General features: G+C 38.3%; 1 protein-coding gene across 7 annotated transcripts in view; it reads left to right on the top strand.

The window, feature by feature from the left end:
* Positions 1–4,266, top strand: part of SOX5 (SRY-box transcription factor 5) — a 786,191-nt gene extending 781,925 nt beyond the window's left edge. For all 7 annotated transcript variants that reach the window (XM_062194939.1, XM_062194941.1, XM_062194940.1 and 4 more), the window contains 2 exons: positions 1,341–1,557; positions 3,518–4,266. In XM_062194939.1, the coding sequence (XP_062050923.1) occupies positions 1,341–1,557; positions 3,518–3,821 (521 nt within the window). In that variant the 3' untranslated portion in view covers positions 3,822–4,266. The remainder of the gene's footprint in view (positions 1–1,340; positions 1,558–3,517) is intronic.
* Positions 4,267–12,975: the final 8,709 nt, after the last annotated feature.

The following is a 12,975-nucleotide window of genomic DNA, read 5'->3' as shown; positions in this document are numbered from 1 at the left end:
GGAGATATGCATAGTGGACCCAAATCAGAGCTTCTAAGAGCTCACTCAGATGACCTTGAGGGCAGGCAGTGGCAGCGGTACCAGTCGGTACCAGTACACGTTTGCTTGGGACCACCTAGCCCCAGTGTTCGGTCTTTGTACATTTGGGTCTAATTGAGCTGATTATTTTCCGATAATCACAGATTACTCACAAATAAATACAGTTCACAATTTTAAAGTCTATCTTAAAAAACACACAATTACTGCTACCACTTACTACTATACATAGCCATAGAGACTGAAACAAAGCTTTAAGCCACATCTAAAGGGGAAAATAGGATAAACTATTTTTAGTTAAGCTTCAGACTTTTTTTTTTTTTTTTCAATTCTGGTTGAATCCACACCAAAATGAATAGTGGAAACAAGGGAAAAAACAATTTAGGTTATCATTATTAATACATACTGTGTCATGAGAAGTGCCATCCTCATATGTTATTGAAGTGATTCAGTACGAGAAAGAACTTATGCAGTGTTCCCATTAGATCATATATGGGGTAGGTGGTGTACCATATTTTAAAAGGGCATACACTGTAGCATTCCACTTGAATTTGAGTTACAGATCTGCAGTTTAATAGTTATATGATGTTTGTTTGGTAAGTTACTTTACACATTTGAACCTCAAATTTTTCATCTATGACAATAAGTATAAATGCTCTCATACCAGATTGTAGTGAAAGATAGAAATGACACAACATGGATAGAACTTTTAGTACAGTATATAGCACACGGTAGGAAATCAGTCTATGTGCCTTGGTATTATAATTTGAACTATAATTAATCTCTAAGGAAAGAAATTTTAACTATAATTACTGCTGTAAGAACTTAAAAACATTTGTGGAGAATGCGAGTATGTGATATAAGAACATTTGCAATAAATTGCATACTCCCATATAAAAATATTCAACAACTAAATAGTCTCAAGTTAAAAAAAAGTGTTTATTTTTGCCTAATTTTTTAGTTCATGGTCAAATTACATCATGGTCTAATGTGGTAATAAAATATACAGCCATTACATTACCTATGAACTTTTAAGGATGTAATAGGCAAGTTTGGCTAAACTGTTCACTCCAGCCAGAAAAAAAACAGTTTGTCCAGTATTTATGTCTTTGGGTAGAGTTTCAGTTGAGAGCCACTAGCACCTCCTTTATCTTGGAATATTGCTTTTCAAGTCAAAGCTCACTCATCAAACATGCGTTTCTGTATTTCTGTGTGTGGGCCAACACTTTTCCTTTAGATTTTCTTGTTGTCAGCCGTCTCTCTTTTTGAGGATGCTAAGAATCCTGACGGTGTTTTCGTCACAGGATCCCGCTGGAAAGCTATGACAAACCTAGAGAAACAGCCATATTATGAGGAGCAGGCCCGTCTCAGCAAGCAGCACCTGGAGAAGTACCCTGACTACAAGTACAAGCCCCGGCCCAAGCGCACCTGTCTCGTGGATGGCAAAAAGCTGCGCATCGGCGAGTACAAGGCCATCATGCGGAACCGGCGGCAGGAGATGCGGCAGTATTTCAACGTGGGGTATGGCCCTTTCAATCAGCTTTTGTTCTCATGGGGTCAACTTGCTGTTATTCTTAGTAGGACACAAACCTATTTGTTTAGTTGGAAAGCAGCATTTTGAAAACAAAACCAAACCTGAACTCCAAGTATTTGCAGAGACTTTGGTCTCTTGTATAATCCCGAGAAATAACAGCCATTGCTATCTCTTCGCCCCAAAAGAAGCTGTGCTAACAGCTGGTTTGAAAATGAAATCCTAGGGCAAGTCACTAAGCTTCAGGTTTGCTGTTAAAAACTTAGAATTATTACTGCTTCTTTCCTCATGGGCTTCCATTACTTTCAAGAATTCACTGTAATAAAGTCCACAACTAACAACTTCGTTGAGATGACGAAACGTGAAAATGATTTCAAAAGAAAGAATCATTTGTTTCTGACTACAAAATCAAAAGGATTGTTGAGCCATCAAGGCACAGGCATGGTCCTTGTGGGTCCCGCAAAGTAGAAATTAGATTTAGAGCACACCAAGGTGAAGAACGGGAACATTCCATTCTGAATTACTGTCCCGTCGTCCTACATATAGGACCTCAATAAAAAAACTGAACAATAAGTGTAGCAGTCACTTTGACTTTGAAATAAATATTATGCCATTAACGTATCTGCAGAATTGGAAACTTTGAACTCAGTGAGTCAACACTGTAGCTCTCAGATGTTTTATTCTGCATTGCCACTGACAGTGATATACTATGCAGCCTGCAACTGCATTGCTACTGCAGAATTTTCTCAAAAAACACAAAAATAAGGAACAAGTGATTCTTAGACTAATAAATATATTCCTAGTGTTCTGAATATGGCCAGAGGAGAAGTTAGGAAAAGAAAAACAAACCTTTTTGGTCTGCCCTCTCCCTCCCTTTCCTTGAGAAAGTCTCTGTCTGAGAGTCTGGTAAATGGGTCCAAGCCACAGCTAAACACAAAGCCCAGGCTTCTTGTGTGCAAGAAGGAATGAATGAATGAAAAAGAGCATCAACAACCATCACCTGTTAATTTCCTCCCCACTGGGTCCAGCTGCTAGGTGGGGTTCCATGCAAAAAAATGCAAGACATACCTTTGTTGAAAAGTTATTAAGAATTTTAAGATTGTGGGGCTATCTCATATGAAAGCACTGATTCAAGTACCGGCTGCTCTGCTTCTGATCCAGCTTCCTGCTAATGTGCCTGGGAAAGGAACAGCAGACGATCCAAATGCTTGGGTCCCTCTGGCTCCCCTGTTAGGGGACCTGGATAGAGTTCCAGGCCCCTGGCTTTGGCTTGGCCTGCCCTGGACTGTTGTGGCCATTTGGGGGTGAGCCAACAGATGGAAGATCTCTTTCCCTGTCACTTTCCTTGCAAATAAATAAAATATTTAGAAAAAAAGAATTTCAACATTGTGACACCAGAACTTTAAGCCAAGAATAGGAATCTAGGACAACTGCATAGGGTATATATATATATATATATATATATATATATATATATATCCATGAGGCTGGCACCAGAAATGACTTGTAATCTATAAAACACTATGTACAAGTATTAAGCTTAATGTAGGATACAACTAAAAATTTTTTTAATCTTCATTTTCTTTGAAAGGTAGAGAGGTCAAGAGCAAGAAGCAGAGACCTAGAGATCTTCCATCCATTCACTCACTACCCAAATACCTACAAGAACCAGAGACCCAAGATCTCCCACTGCTTCCCAGGATACCAGATCATAAGTGGAGGCGGGATTTGAACCAAACCCAAGCTCTCCAATACTGAATATAGGTATCCCATGCGGCTCCCTTAATACTGTGCTAGATACCCACCCCACAATTTAGCACTTATTAGGCAATTGGGAGAAAATCAGTACATTAGAGCAGATCATTGCTAAGCAAGTTCATCATGTAGGAGAACCTGCCTCTAAGTGTCCTCTCACTCACGATCTCTTCTGGGGAAATTTCTCTTTGGCAGGCAACAAGCACAGATCCCCATCGCCACTGCTGGTGTCGTGTACCCAGGAGCCATCGCCATGGCTGGAATGCCCTCCCCTCACCTGCCCTCAGAGCACTCGAGCGTGTCGAGCAGCCCGGAGCCTGGGATGCCCGTTATTCAGAGCACTTACGGTGTGAAAGGAGAGGAGCCACATATCAAAGAAGAGATTCAGGCCGAGGACATCAATGGAGAGATTTATGACGAATACGATGAGGAAGAGGATGATCCCGATGTAGATTATGGGAGTGACAGTGAAAACCATATTGCAGGACAAGCCAACTGATAAGGGTCAAAAGATTGCTGTGACCATAGGACTTAAAGAAGCCCTAACTGGTTCATCCTTACCAGTGGCCAAGCACATTAACTTTCTCATACACTGACTGTTACTTTAACTGTTAGTCTTAAATAGTTGGGACATCAGCTGACTAATAGACCTCAGCCTCAAAAGGCTTGGAAAGGAAAACAAATACAACAAGCAAACAACAATATCAACAACAAGAGATTGAAATAAGCTATGGGTAAAATAATGCCAGTAATTCAGCTGCTACATCCAAGCACTGAAGTCTTACCCGTCAACTTTTTTTTTTTTTTTTTTAATAAACTTTATGGCTGTTTGTTCTACAATGTTCTAGAAATTCTCACTCAGGTACACAGTGCCAACAAGTGGCTTGTGAATGTGTTTTGTTGTTTTGTGCTACAATTTTTAAAAGAACTAAGTTTCGTTTTGTTTTTAGGGGTTTCTGGGTTTTTTTTCTTTCCTTTTTCTTTCCTTTTTATTGTTGTTGTTGTAATGCACCTGACAGAAAAAAAGATGAATTTCTCTTTACTTCTCTCCACCTTGTCCATCTCTATACTTTAAAGGTGGAAGTCTGTGCTTGGGAGGAAGAGGGAGAAAGAGCCTGTTTTTGACTTCCTTGCTGTCCACCACAAAATAAGCAATTATTTTCTTTCGAGAACTTTCTTTATCTGTTGCACACCACACTACATCTTTGAGCAAGTGCCAAATTTGTATGGAAGTGTTGACCAAGTTCATTTTTTCCTTTTCCTTTTTCCTGTTCCTTCTTAAGTTAGGACAGTGTTATAACTTAGACAATCCCTTGAAAAACCTGAAATACCAGCAGCTGGTGAGATTTGACTTTTTTAAAAATGGAAACTGTAGGTGCTGTTCTCAGGTGATAAGAGAGAGAGAGAGAGAGAGACATAAGAAATTTAGAGAAAAAATATTTTCTGATCTTGGATTTTTGTGTGTATGTATGTGTGTGATTATGGTACTAATAGGAATAACGTTGGACCATTGTGAGTTAAACCCACATCTGGGGATGAAATCCCACATCCTCCTAAGTGACTGGTCTAGAAGTAATCTTGACCTTGACTTTGCACTTCAGATGACAACTTAACCGAGTATAGGGCTCAGAAATTATATTTTTAAATTTCCAATATGATGATTATTGGGTGGATCAGGTGGCCCTGTGTAATAGAGGTGTGCATGTATAACATGGAAGCTTCTAGCAAACTGCTCCCAGATGTCCCTGCTCCCAGATCAGTTGGTTCCACTGACGTTTGCTCCTTAGTGATTTTTGTTTTTCCCATTGATACTTCGAACAAAACAATCATCGTTTTTACTGAATACATCTGACCTTTTTCCAGAAGTATAGAATCGGCTTATTTCTGTTGGCGTTCCACCCTTTCTTGACTAGGAAACAAACTCGACGTTTTTTAGAAGATATTTCTCATCTTTCCATGAAATGAGGTGGAGGCCTTTTGCATTTCACAAGTGTGGCCCAGGCACATTTTGTGCCATAAAAAGCAGGATTTGATTAAGTCCCTGCAGCCCAACCACATGGAGCCTGGCTGACCCAGTGATCCTTGCCAGCACTCTTCCCTTACCATGAGCTGAATCTGCTGAAGCCCACCGTTCGGTGCCAGCGGAGGGTGTGTGCAGCTCAACAGCTGACTGTGATGGGACTGCTTCCTTTATTGTGCCAGCCAAATGCCAAGGCACTTGAAGGGCCTGTACAAATAAATGCGAAATCATTTCACGTCAATTGCCATTCTTTGTGTTGAAGCATCAGTCAGTTCTCCAACCAGAAGCCTGAATGTGCTGTGGTTTTCGCTGCATTTATCATTGGCCTGTCTCAATCCACCCCCCAAAACACCATCCTAAATTTTGATGTTTCTTTATATAATAAGTAAGGAAAACTCTCCCCCCCCTCCTTTTTTTTCTCTCTCTCAGAAGACTTGCTCTGGGGTTTTGCTTGGAGGAGCTGATCATACCCTGCATGTCAGAGATTTTGTTTGTTTTTCTGTTTGTTTTTGATGACTGTATTTTCATTTGAACTGCCTCTTTTTGCTAGTGTTGTAATAATGATGATAAAATAATAATAATAGTAATAATAATAATAATAAGGTCAGCTGTTCCCAGATTAGTAAGTTATGTATAATTTATTTTATTTCTCCCTATTTTATTCTCCTCTGATTTGGAAGTGCAGCCAATAAGCTGTTAGATATTTAAAACTAATATCCATCTCCAACTCATATATATATATATATACATATATATACACACATATACATATATGTGTGTATATATATATGTATGTATGCACACACACATGTTCACCCATACAATTTTACTTTTCTTCCATCAGTTTTATCCTTTTTAAAGATTTTTGGCCCCAACAATGTCAGTTCTGGTGTTTAATACAAAGGAGTGAATTAATAGGAGGGTCATGTTCAGTCTTAATTAACTTATGCTCTCATCACTCATTTTAGTTATTTAATTGCCACAGTCATCTAGAGCCAATTTTTGTTGTTGTTGTTTTTGTTTGTTTTGTTTTTAAGCACTCTGGATAAGAAAAAAAAAATAGACACTTGTTTTTATATCGTTTATTATGTACAATGTGAAAGCAGATTTTTTAAAAATTTGTTCTCTGTCTTTGTTAACAAATTTCTTCTGACTTATGTGGGTTCACTTTTCACGTTTGCTGGATACTTATTTTACACCATGTTATAAGGATGCTTTGTTTTCATTTCATGACTTTGGGCTACAAGAATACTACTTTGTTTTAGCTCCAGGTAAATGCCACTGCAGGCATTCTGGCTGAAACCAATTCTAACACACCAGTGAATTGACAAAACACTTCTGTTCGCTCTTTTGGTTTGTTTGTTTACACTTTTGCTTTATTTGAAGGGGAAAACAAAATTGTTAATGGTGACCTTTAGCTGCTGAAATTCAGAAGTTAATTTTACACAGTTAGATTTATGCCCAAGACTAAAACCCTACATGAGCTGAAACAAAAAGCAAATTCAAAGCCCTGTATTATATTCTCTTGTTCTAAAATTTAATTCACTGTGTGTCAAAATTTCTTTGTCCTAGTTTTCTCAAGAAAAAAATAGAAATAATCATATTAATGCTTAAAGTGCTTTGAAGTCACTTGATAAAAGGTGCTGTGAATAGCAACTTAACTGTGTTAACACATTGCCGCCTTGGCGTTTGATTGGTTTATGATTTCGGGAAGAATTCAAAAACTTTGTATTCTCTTTCTGTGCCCCAGGATGACCAAAAAAAAGATAAGGAAGAGGAAATGAGAGTAAGATCAAACAAAAATAAACATGAACAGCCTCCCTCCTCTCTCCTGTCCTACCTGCCTGTTACGCCTCTCTCCTCTGTGCACCCCCAACGCTCACACACACGCACACACACACGCGCACACACTCTCACCCTTACTCCCACACTCAGAAATAATCTTTTCTGGTTTGTATAGTTGTTGTAATCAGTTTCTCTAAAATAGTCACGTCTTGATATGAATCTAAGAAAGTATCACTGGAGAAAATAGGTTAAAGTTGGCTCATGTACAAGCTAATAATTTACAATTAGATAAAATATGAAACTATTCTTCAGTACATTTATACCTAAATTAGTTAAGTTGACTTATAAAGCTCATTTGACATCTACAGTTCAAGAATTAACCATGTGTAAAATCTCCCCCAAAGAACACAACCATCATTGTTGAAACCAAATCCTCTTACAAGGGACAAATATAAATAAGTTTTCTTTGATGAAACTATTTCATAGATTTTATATGTGGAGTAGAATTTTACCCTAACTCTTTCAAAGAAAATTATCTTTAATGATTTTATCATCCAATTTCAGATATTTTCTTAATCCAGAAGCTGTTACTGTTCCCAGAAGAAACCTCTTATATCAAATGTCAGAAATAATTACAGCTGCATTCATTTTAATGGGTAAATTATTGAATTGTAATAAAACAACTGTATATTTACAAACAGGTTTATAAAATATTTGTCTATCAAGTTAATAGTAAAATAAAAATGACGGAGTTTGCAAGGAAACAAGAAACCCACTTAAAGTGGTTCAGATATCTCTCTGTCTTCTAGGGCATAGGTGTTTGTTTAGTCAAGCTTTTGCAGTATTTAATTTTAAAGATTCCTTTAACTATCAGTTTCCCAGGTTGAAGATGATGTGTTGAGTTTTCTACTGAATGATTTCTGTCCTCCCCAGTGTTCCTATCACTGGCTCATGAAAACAGTATTTATACAGCTCCACTGGCTCTAAAGTTCTTAGTCCTTCTAACATTTTGGATTTTACAAATGAAAATGGAAAAAGAGAAGACAGACAATCAAATGCCTGGAGCTTAAAACAAAGTATGTGCAACCTACCATCTCACTTGAAATTTAATAAAATAAATAATTATGTAAATATAACATAGAGTTATAGATTTATATTTTGTTCATAACACATAGTGTAATATAAGTTGTATATTTTCATGTTTTTTGGTTTTCTGTTATCATTCATGCCACAATAAAAATAAAACAGGAGTTTATGTACTCTTAAAAAAAAAGAAGTGGGTTGCCATCAACCTGGTTTTTTTTTTTTTTTTTTTTTGGTTGTTTTTTGTTTTCTGGGTTTTCGGTTTTGTTTTGTTTCGTTTTTGCCTTCTCTTTTTTTTCAGTATTACTGCCATGCAAGGCACCAATAAAAACAGCAAATGTGTTCTCTATCTCTTATGCTGTGTTTCCTTTCACGATTCCTGTTACAAAGGAGCAATCCTTAGTTTTATCATGCAAGGGACAGAAGTATGGAAACTAGTTCAGTGTTGTTTTCAGTTAAAAAATAGCCTCACTCACCGAAGCTGATTTTGATCTGAAAACTGAGGGTCTAATTCTTAGATGTGGCCCTTCCCGGAAGGACAGTCAGAACGTGTTACGGTGCACCTCACTCAGACAGGGATCCGGACTCAGCACGATGTCAAAAGGTATCTCTCTGATATGTAACTGAGCCTAATACACTTGAAAACCCAACAGCCTGCAGCACGGTTAGTGGCGTATCCCTTTCTGGATGTTGTTATTAGATGTGAGTGGGGTTTCTGTAAGTTAAAGTTCTCTTTCATCCTTTTGTTTGTCTAGAAATATTCCAGAATTTCAGGTCATGAAATTGCTGAGATTTATAAGTGAATTTTATTCCACGGGTGTCTACTTTTGAGACATGAATGTGTCCACATTGCTTAACACTCTGTCATGAGCCTTGGGATTCTACCTTTTACTGATGTTAGAGATGAGACGTCTCCTTTCATCCCAATGGCCATTTCTGCTGAATCTTTCTTCACAGTATGTCTTTCTATCCTGTTCTGTGTATTATAGTTTCCTGTAAGGGTTTCTGTTTATTTGGGTGTTTGCTTTCTTGGAATTTTTTCCCCTCTCTCTCTATATATACACACACATAGATACATAGAAAGATACTAGATCAGTTAACATCTGATTCAAATGAATATAAAGTAAGTATATAAAGAGGGTCTGTTCTCCTAACACTTTGCCCCCTGTCTCCCTGAACAGAAGTGTTTTATGAAGTCTGGTCCATGGGCCACCTGATTCTGAATTAATGGTTAAAAATGTAGATTCCTGGGCCCAACCCTGATAGAATGAACCAGAATCTCTGGGGGCAGAAACAAAGCTCTTGCTTTTGAACAACTCCAAAGAATTCTGCACGCTCTGATGTTCCTATCAACCAGGAGGTGGGGCTGTTTACCTCTTCCTTCTACCCACCTTTACTTCTGCATGTGACATTCTGCAGCTCCCACCGCCTACCATCCCTCCCCTTTAACCTTAGGCCTGAATGGAGGCAAGAGCTTGAGATTTTACAAATAGCTCCCAATCTCTGCCATCGTATACCTCCAGTTTTGAAGGCACTTGGTCCATCCGTCCATCTCCCGCACTAGCCTCGTTTCTCTGCTTCCGGTGATGTTCGTCCTGGCAAAGCAGTAGGCTTCGGAGACTTCTGGTGTGTGGAACCATGAGAATGTAACTGAAACATAAAAGTACAGCCCGCTTGATATTTGCATAACACAGTGAAAGGAAAATACCCATTGCAGGAGTTGAGAAATGTTTGTAACAGACCACCCGGGGCCACGCTGATCAAATTCTCATCCTAAGTTTCTGCAGCAAACAGTGCATCGTCGTTACCAACATGAGCCAAGTGTTTGTGGATGGGGAGAATCTTATGAGTTAAGGCAAACTTGGCTCATCCGAGATGCAAAGCTCCAAACACCGTCCTCTCTTCTATCAAATAAAGTTCCCTTTGTTTTGTCCTGTAATATTCTGACTTAGAAACACTCTTTTGTTGACCTGTGTTTTAGTTTCTTATGGAATAGCTAGGACGACTCACAACGAATTGCTTTCCTACTGCCGATGCCTTGAACAACCAAAAAAAAAATCCACTGGCAATAGTGAAAAACCCATTTGTGTTTTTTGTTCTTGTTGTTTTTAACATTTCAGTTTGGGCGATTTTACTTGTTGGTGTCTGAGGAAATTATTGTGACAGGATACTGTCATTCTTACCAAATTTAAAAGTTCTGAAATCGTCTCCACCTATAACCTCACATCACCCCTGCATCCTCAGTTCTAACAATGGAGGTGACCGCAAGTATGAATTAGTTCAATGTCTCAAAGATCATTTATGAAAAAATTCAATTTATTTTCTTGAGTTTCTAAAGCAATCTAATAGCTAGCTGAGAAGATCTGTTTTATAAGCAGTAAGCCTTGTAATTAGTATGTAAAGTGTATGCAATAGTATGGCTAAAAGTTCTCTAGTTATGTTTTCTTAAGCAGGCTAAACATCTGACCTACCATTTTAGTTATTCTATCAATAACTGTCACAAAGAATGAGCTGGTTCAGCTCTGATCACAATATATCATCATCTCCCCACGAGTGAGGTCCCAATACATAAGACTTTACTCTCTTTCCTGCCCGTTTCAAAGATGCAAACCAATATGGAATGGAATGGTACTTTGTCGCTATTCAGAAATCTAACCAAGAGGATGAAGGCTGTGTTATCATGGATGTCTCCACTGATTAAACAGGAAAAAAATAAGACAAACTTCCAGAATAACTGTAGGGAATCAGGAGGCCTAAGTAAACACCACTTTTTTGTACATTGCCTGTTCAATTTATTATTAAATTTCAGAACCTGGAAAGCAATCTTAATTACACACAAGCTGTAAAATATATTTGAAATAAAGTCTTTTGTTTATAAAAGTCACGGTTGTGATAACATTCTGTATGAATTCCTGCGGCCCTGGGAGGAAGTAGGGGGCGCACAGACACAGAACTATTCAGATAATTGCGCTGCAAGACAGTTCCCTCAGCTTGCTTCACGGTGAGCCCTCAGAAGGCGCTCATGTTGCCTTACCTCTCAAACCTACAACTGCTGAGAGTACAAGTTCATGACTTGTGGTGCCATGATCTCGAGTTCTTTTCATGACCACAGTCTCTAAGTGGACCCCAAGTCATTACGCAGCTCGTTCCTTTTATTTGGAAATAGCCCTTCGAGAACAGTATCTTCTACTTAGTTACCATACGAGAGTAAAATTTATAATCTGCATGCTGGTGGTGGTGGGTCTTTTTTTGTTTTGTTTTGTGGTGTGTTTCTGAGGGAGCAGATCTGTTTAATATTTGGAAAATAGTGAAATCGCTGGTGATACAGCATTTGGATACAAATGCTAACTACAGATTTTTTTTTTTTTAATTTTGAGAGACAAAGAGCTTGCACCTGATGGTTCACCCCCAAACTCTTAGAACAGCTGGGGCTGGGCCAGATCAAAGAACTCAATCCCAGGTCTGCATGTGAGTGACAGGATCCTACCCAATCACTTGAGCCATCATTGCTACTTCCTAGGGTCTGCTTAGGAGGAAGCTGTTGTCAGGAGCCAGAGCCGGGAATTAAGCCCAGGTCCTCTGATACAGACTGTGGGTGTCTTAACTAGTCCAAACAATCACCTAATTACAGATTTTGAGGAGAAAATGTTAGATGATCCTTATTAAAGAGGTACTAGTTTCTTCCATACCCACTCATTGCACAGATCTGAATGTTTATATTACAGTCGACTGCGTCACCTATGTCTTAAAATTCTTGCTCACAAAGTCCTCTGTTGGAGACCTGTCTCTGTCTCCTATTGTCATAGTAGAAACTTTAAAAGTCACTTAATTTTTTACACAATTCAAGATTTCCAAAGATTATGTTGGCAAGCTTTGAGAAAGCTTTGTAAATATTACACTTTAGGGGTAAGTTTTAAACACACAAAGGCTAAGCTTGTACCATGGAAAGATAATTAGGAAATTTTATAAATAAAAAATGGAACTCAGGGAATGTGAATGAAGCAAAAAAGAACCTCAGAAGGTTGTGCACTTTGCCTTGCCTTTCTCCTAACGATTGAATATTAAGCAAATATAAATGAATGATGCTAACTTGGTCCACCTGGCAATAGAAAGCTTAATTTAACTCTTCCAAAGGTAGTGAGTCACTGGACGACAAGGTCATCATAGTAAATTTCTGTCACTTCAGAGGCTCTGCCACCCATTCTTACGTCTGGTGCATCTTACCCGAGTGTAATAATGCTAACACAATGAACACGTAGCACATAGACAAAAGGTAGAAAGTATTTTTAAAAACCACACATATACCTATGCACTATGAGCACATTTCAATTTGAGGTTTGTAGAGAAACAATGAAAAGATGGTTCAAAACAATTTTGAACCCTGCTTGTAGTATTTTTCATAATATACTTTCTCAATGAACTTTTAAAAAAATCCCGCATGTATCCAGATTTCAAATTTCGGGCCCCAGAACAAACTGATCTTTTAAGCCCATTTCCCATAAACCTGTCCAAGTACTTGCTCGTCTGTGTGCGTGTTCGCACCAGCTGATGAGGACACTTCAGTCACCACATAACAAACAACTCTTATTTTATCACAGTCAAAGCAAAGAGGAAACCTCATGGATTAAAGAATTCTCATGGCTTAATTGAAAGAAACAAGCAAGTTCATCATCAGGAATAAACCTTTCATTGCCTGAAATTCTCAGATGGGTTTCACACTTAAGGGATAAGAAACAATGCAGAGAGCCACTTTTTTTTTTTTTTT

Source organism: Lepus europaeus, chromosome 6, assembly GCF_033115175.1.
Source record: "Lepus europaeus isolate LE1 chromosome 6, mLepTim1.pri, whole genome shotgun sequence".
NCBI classification, from domain to species: domain Eukaryota; kingdom Metazoa; phylum Chordata; class Mammalia; order Lagomorpha; family Leporidae; genus Lepus; species Lepus europaeus.
This window is presented reverse-complemented; position numbering and strand designations above follow the sequence as displayed.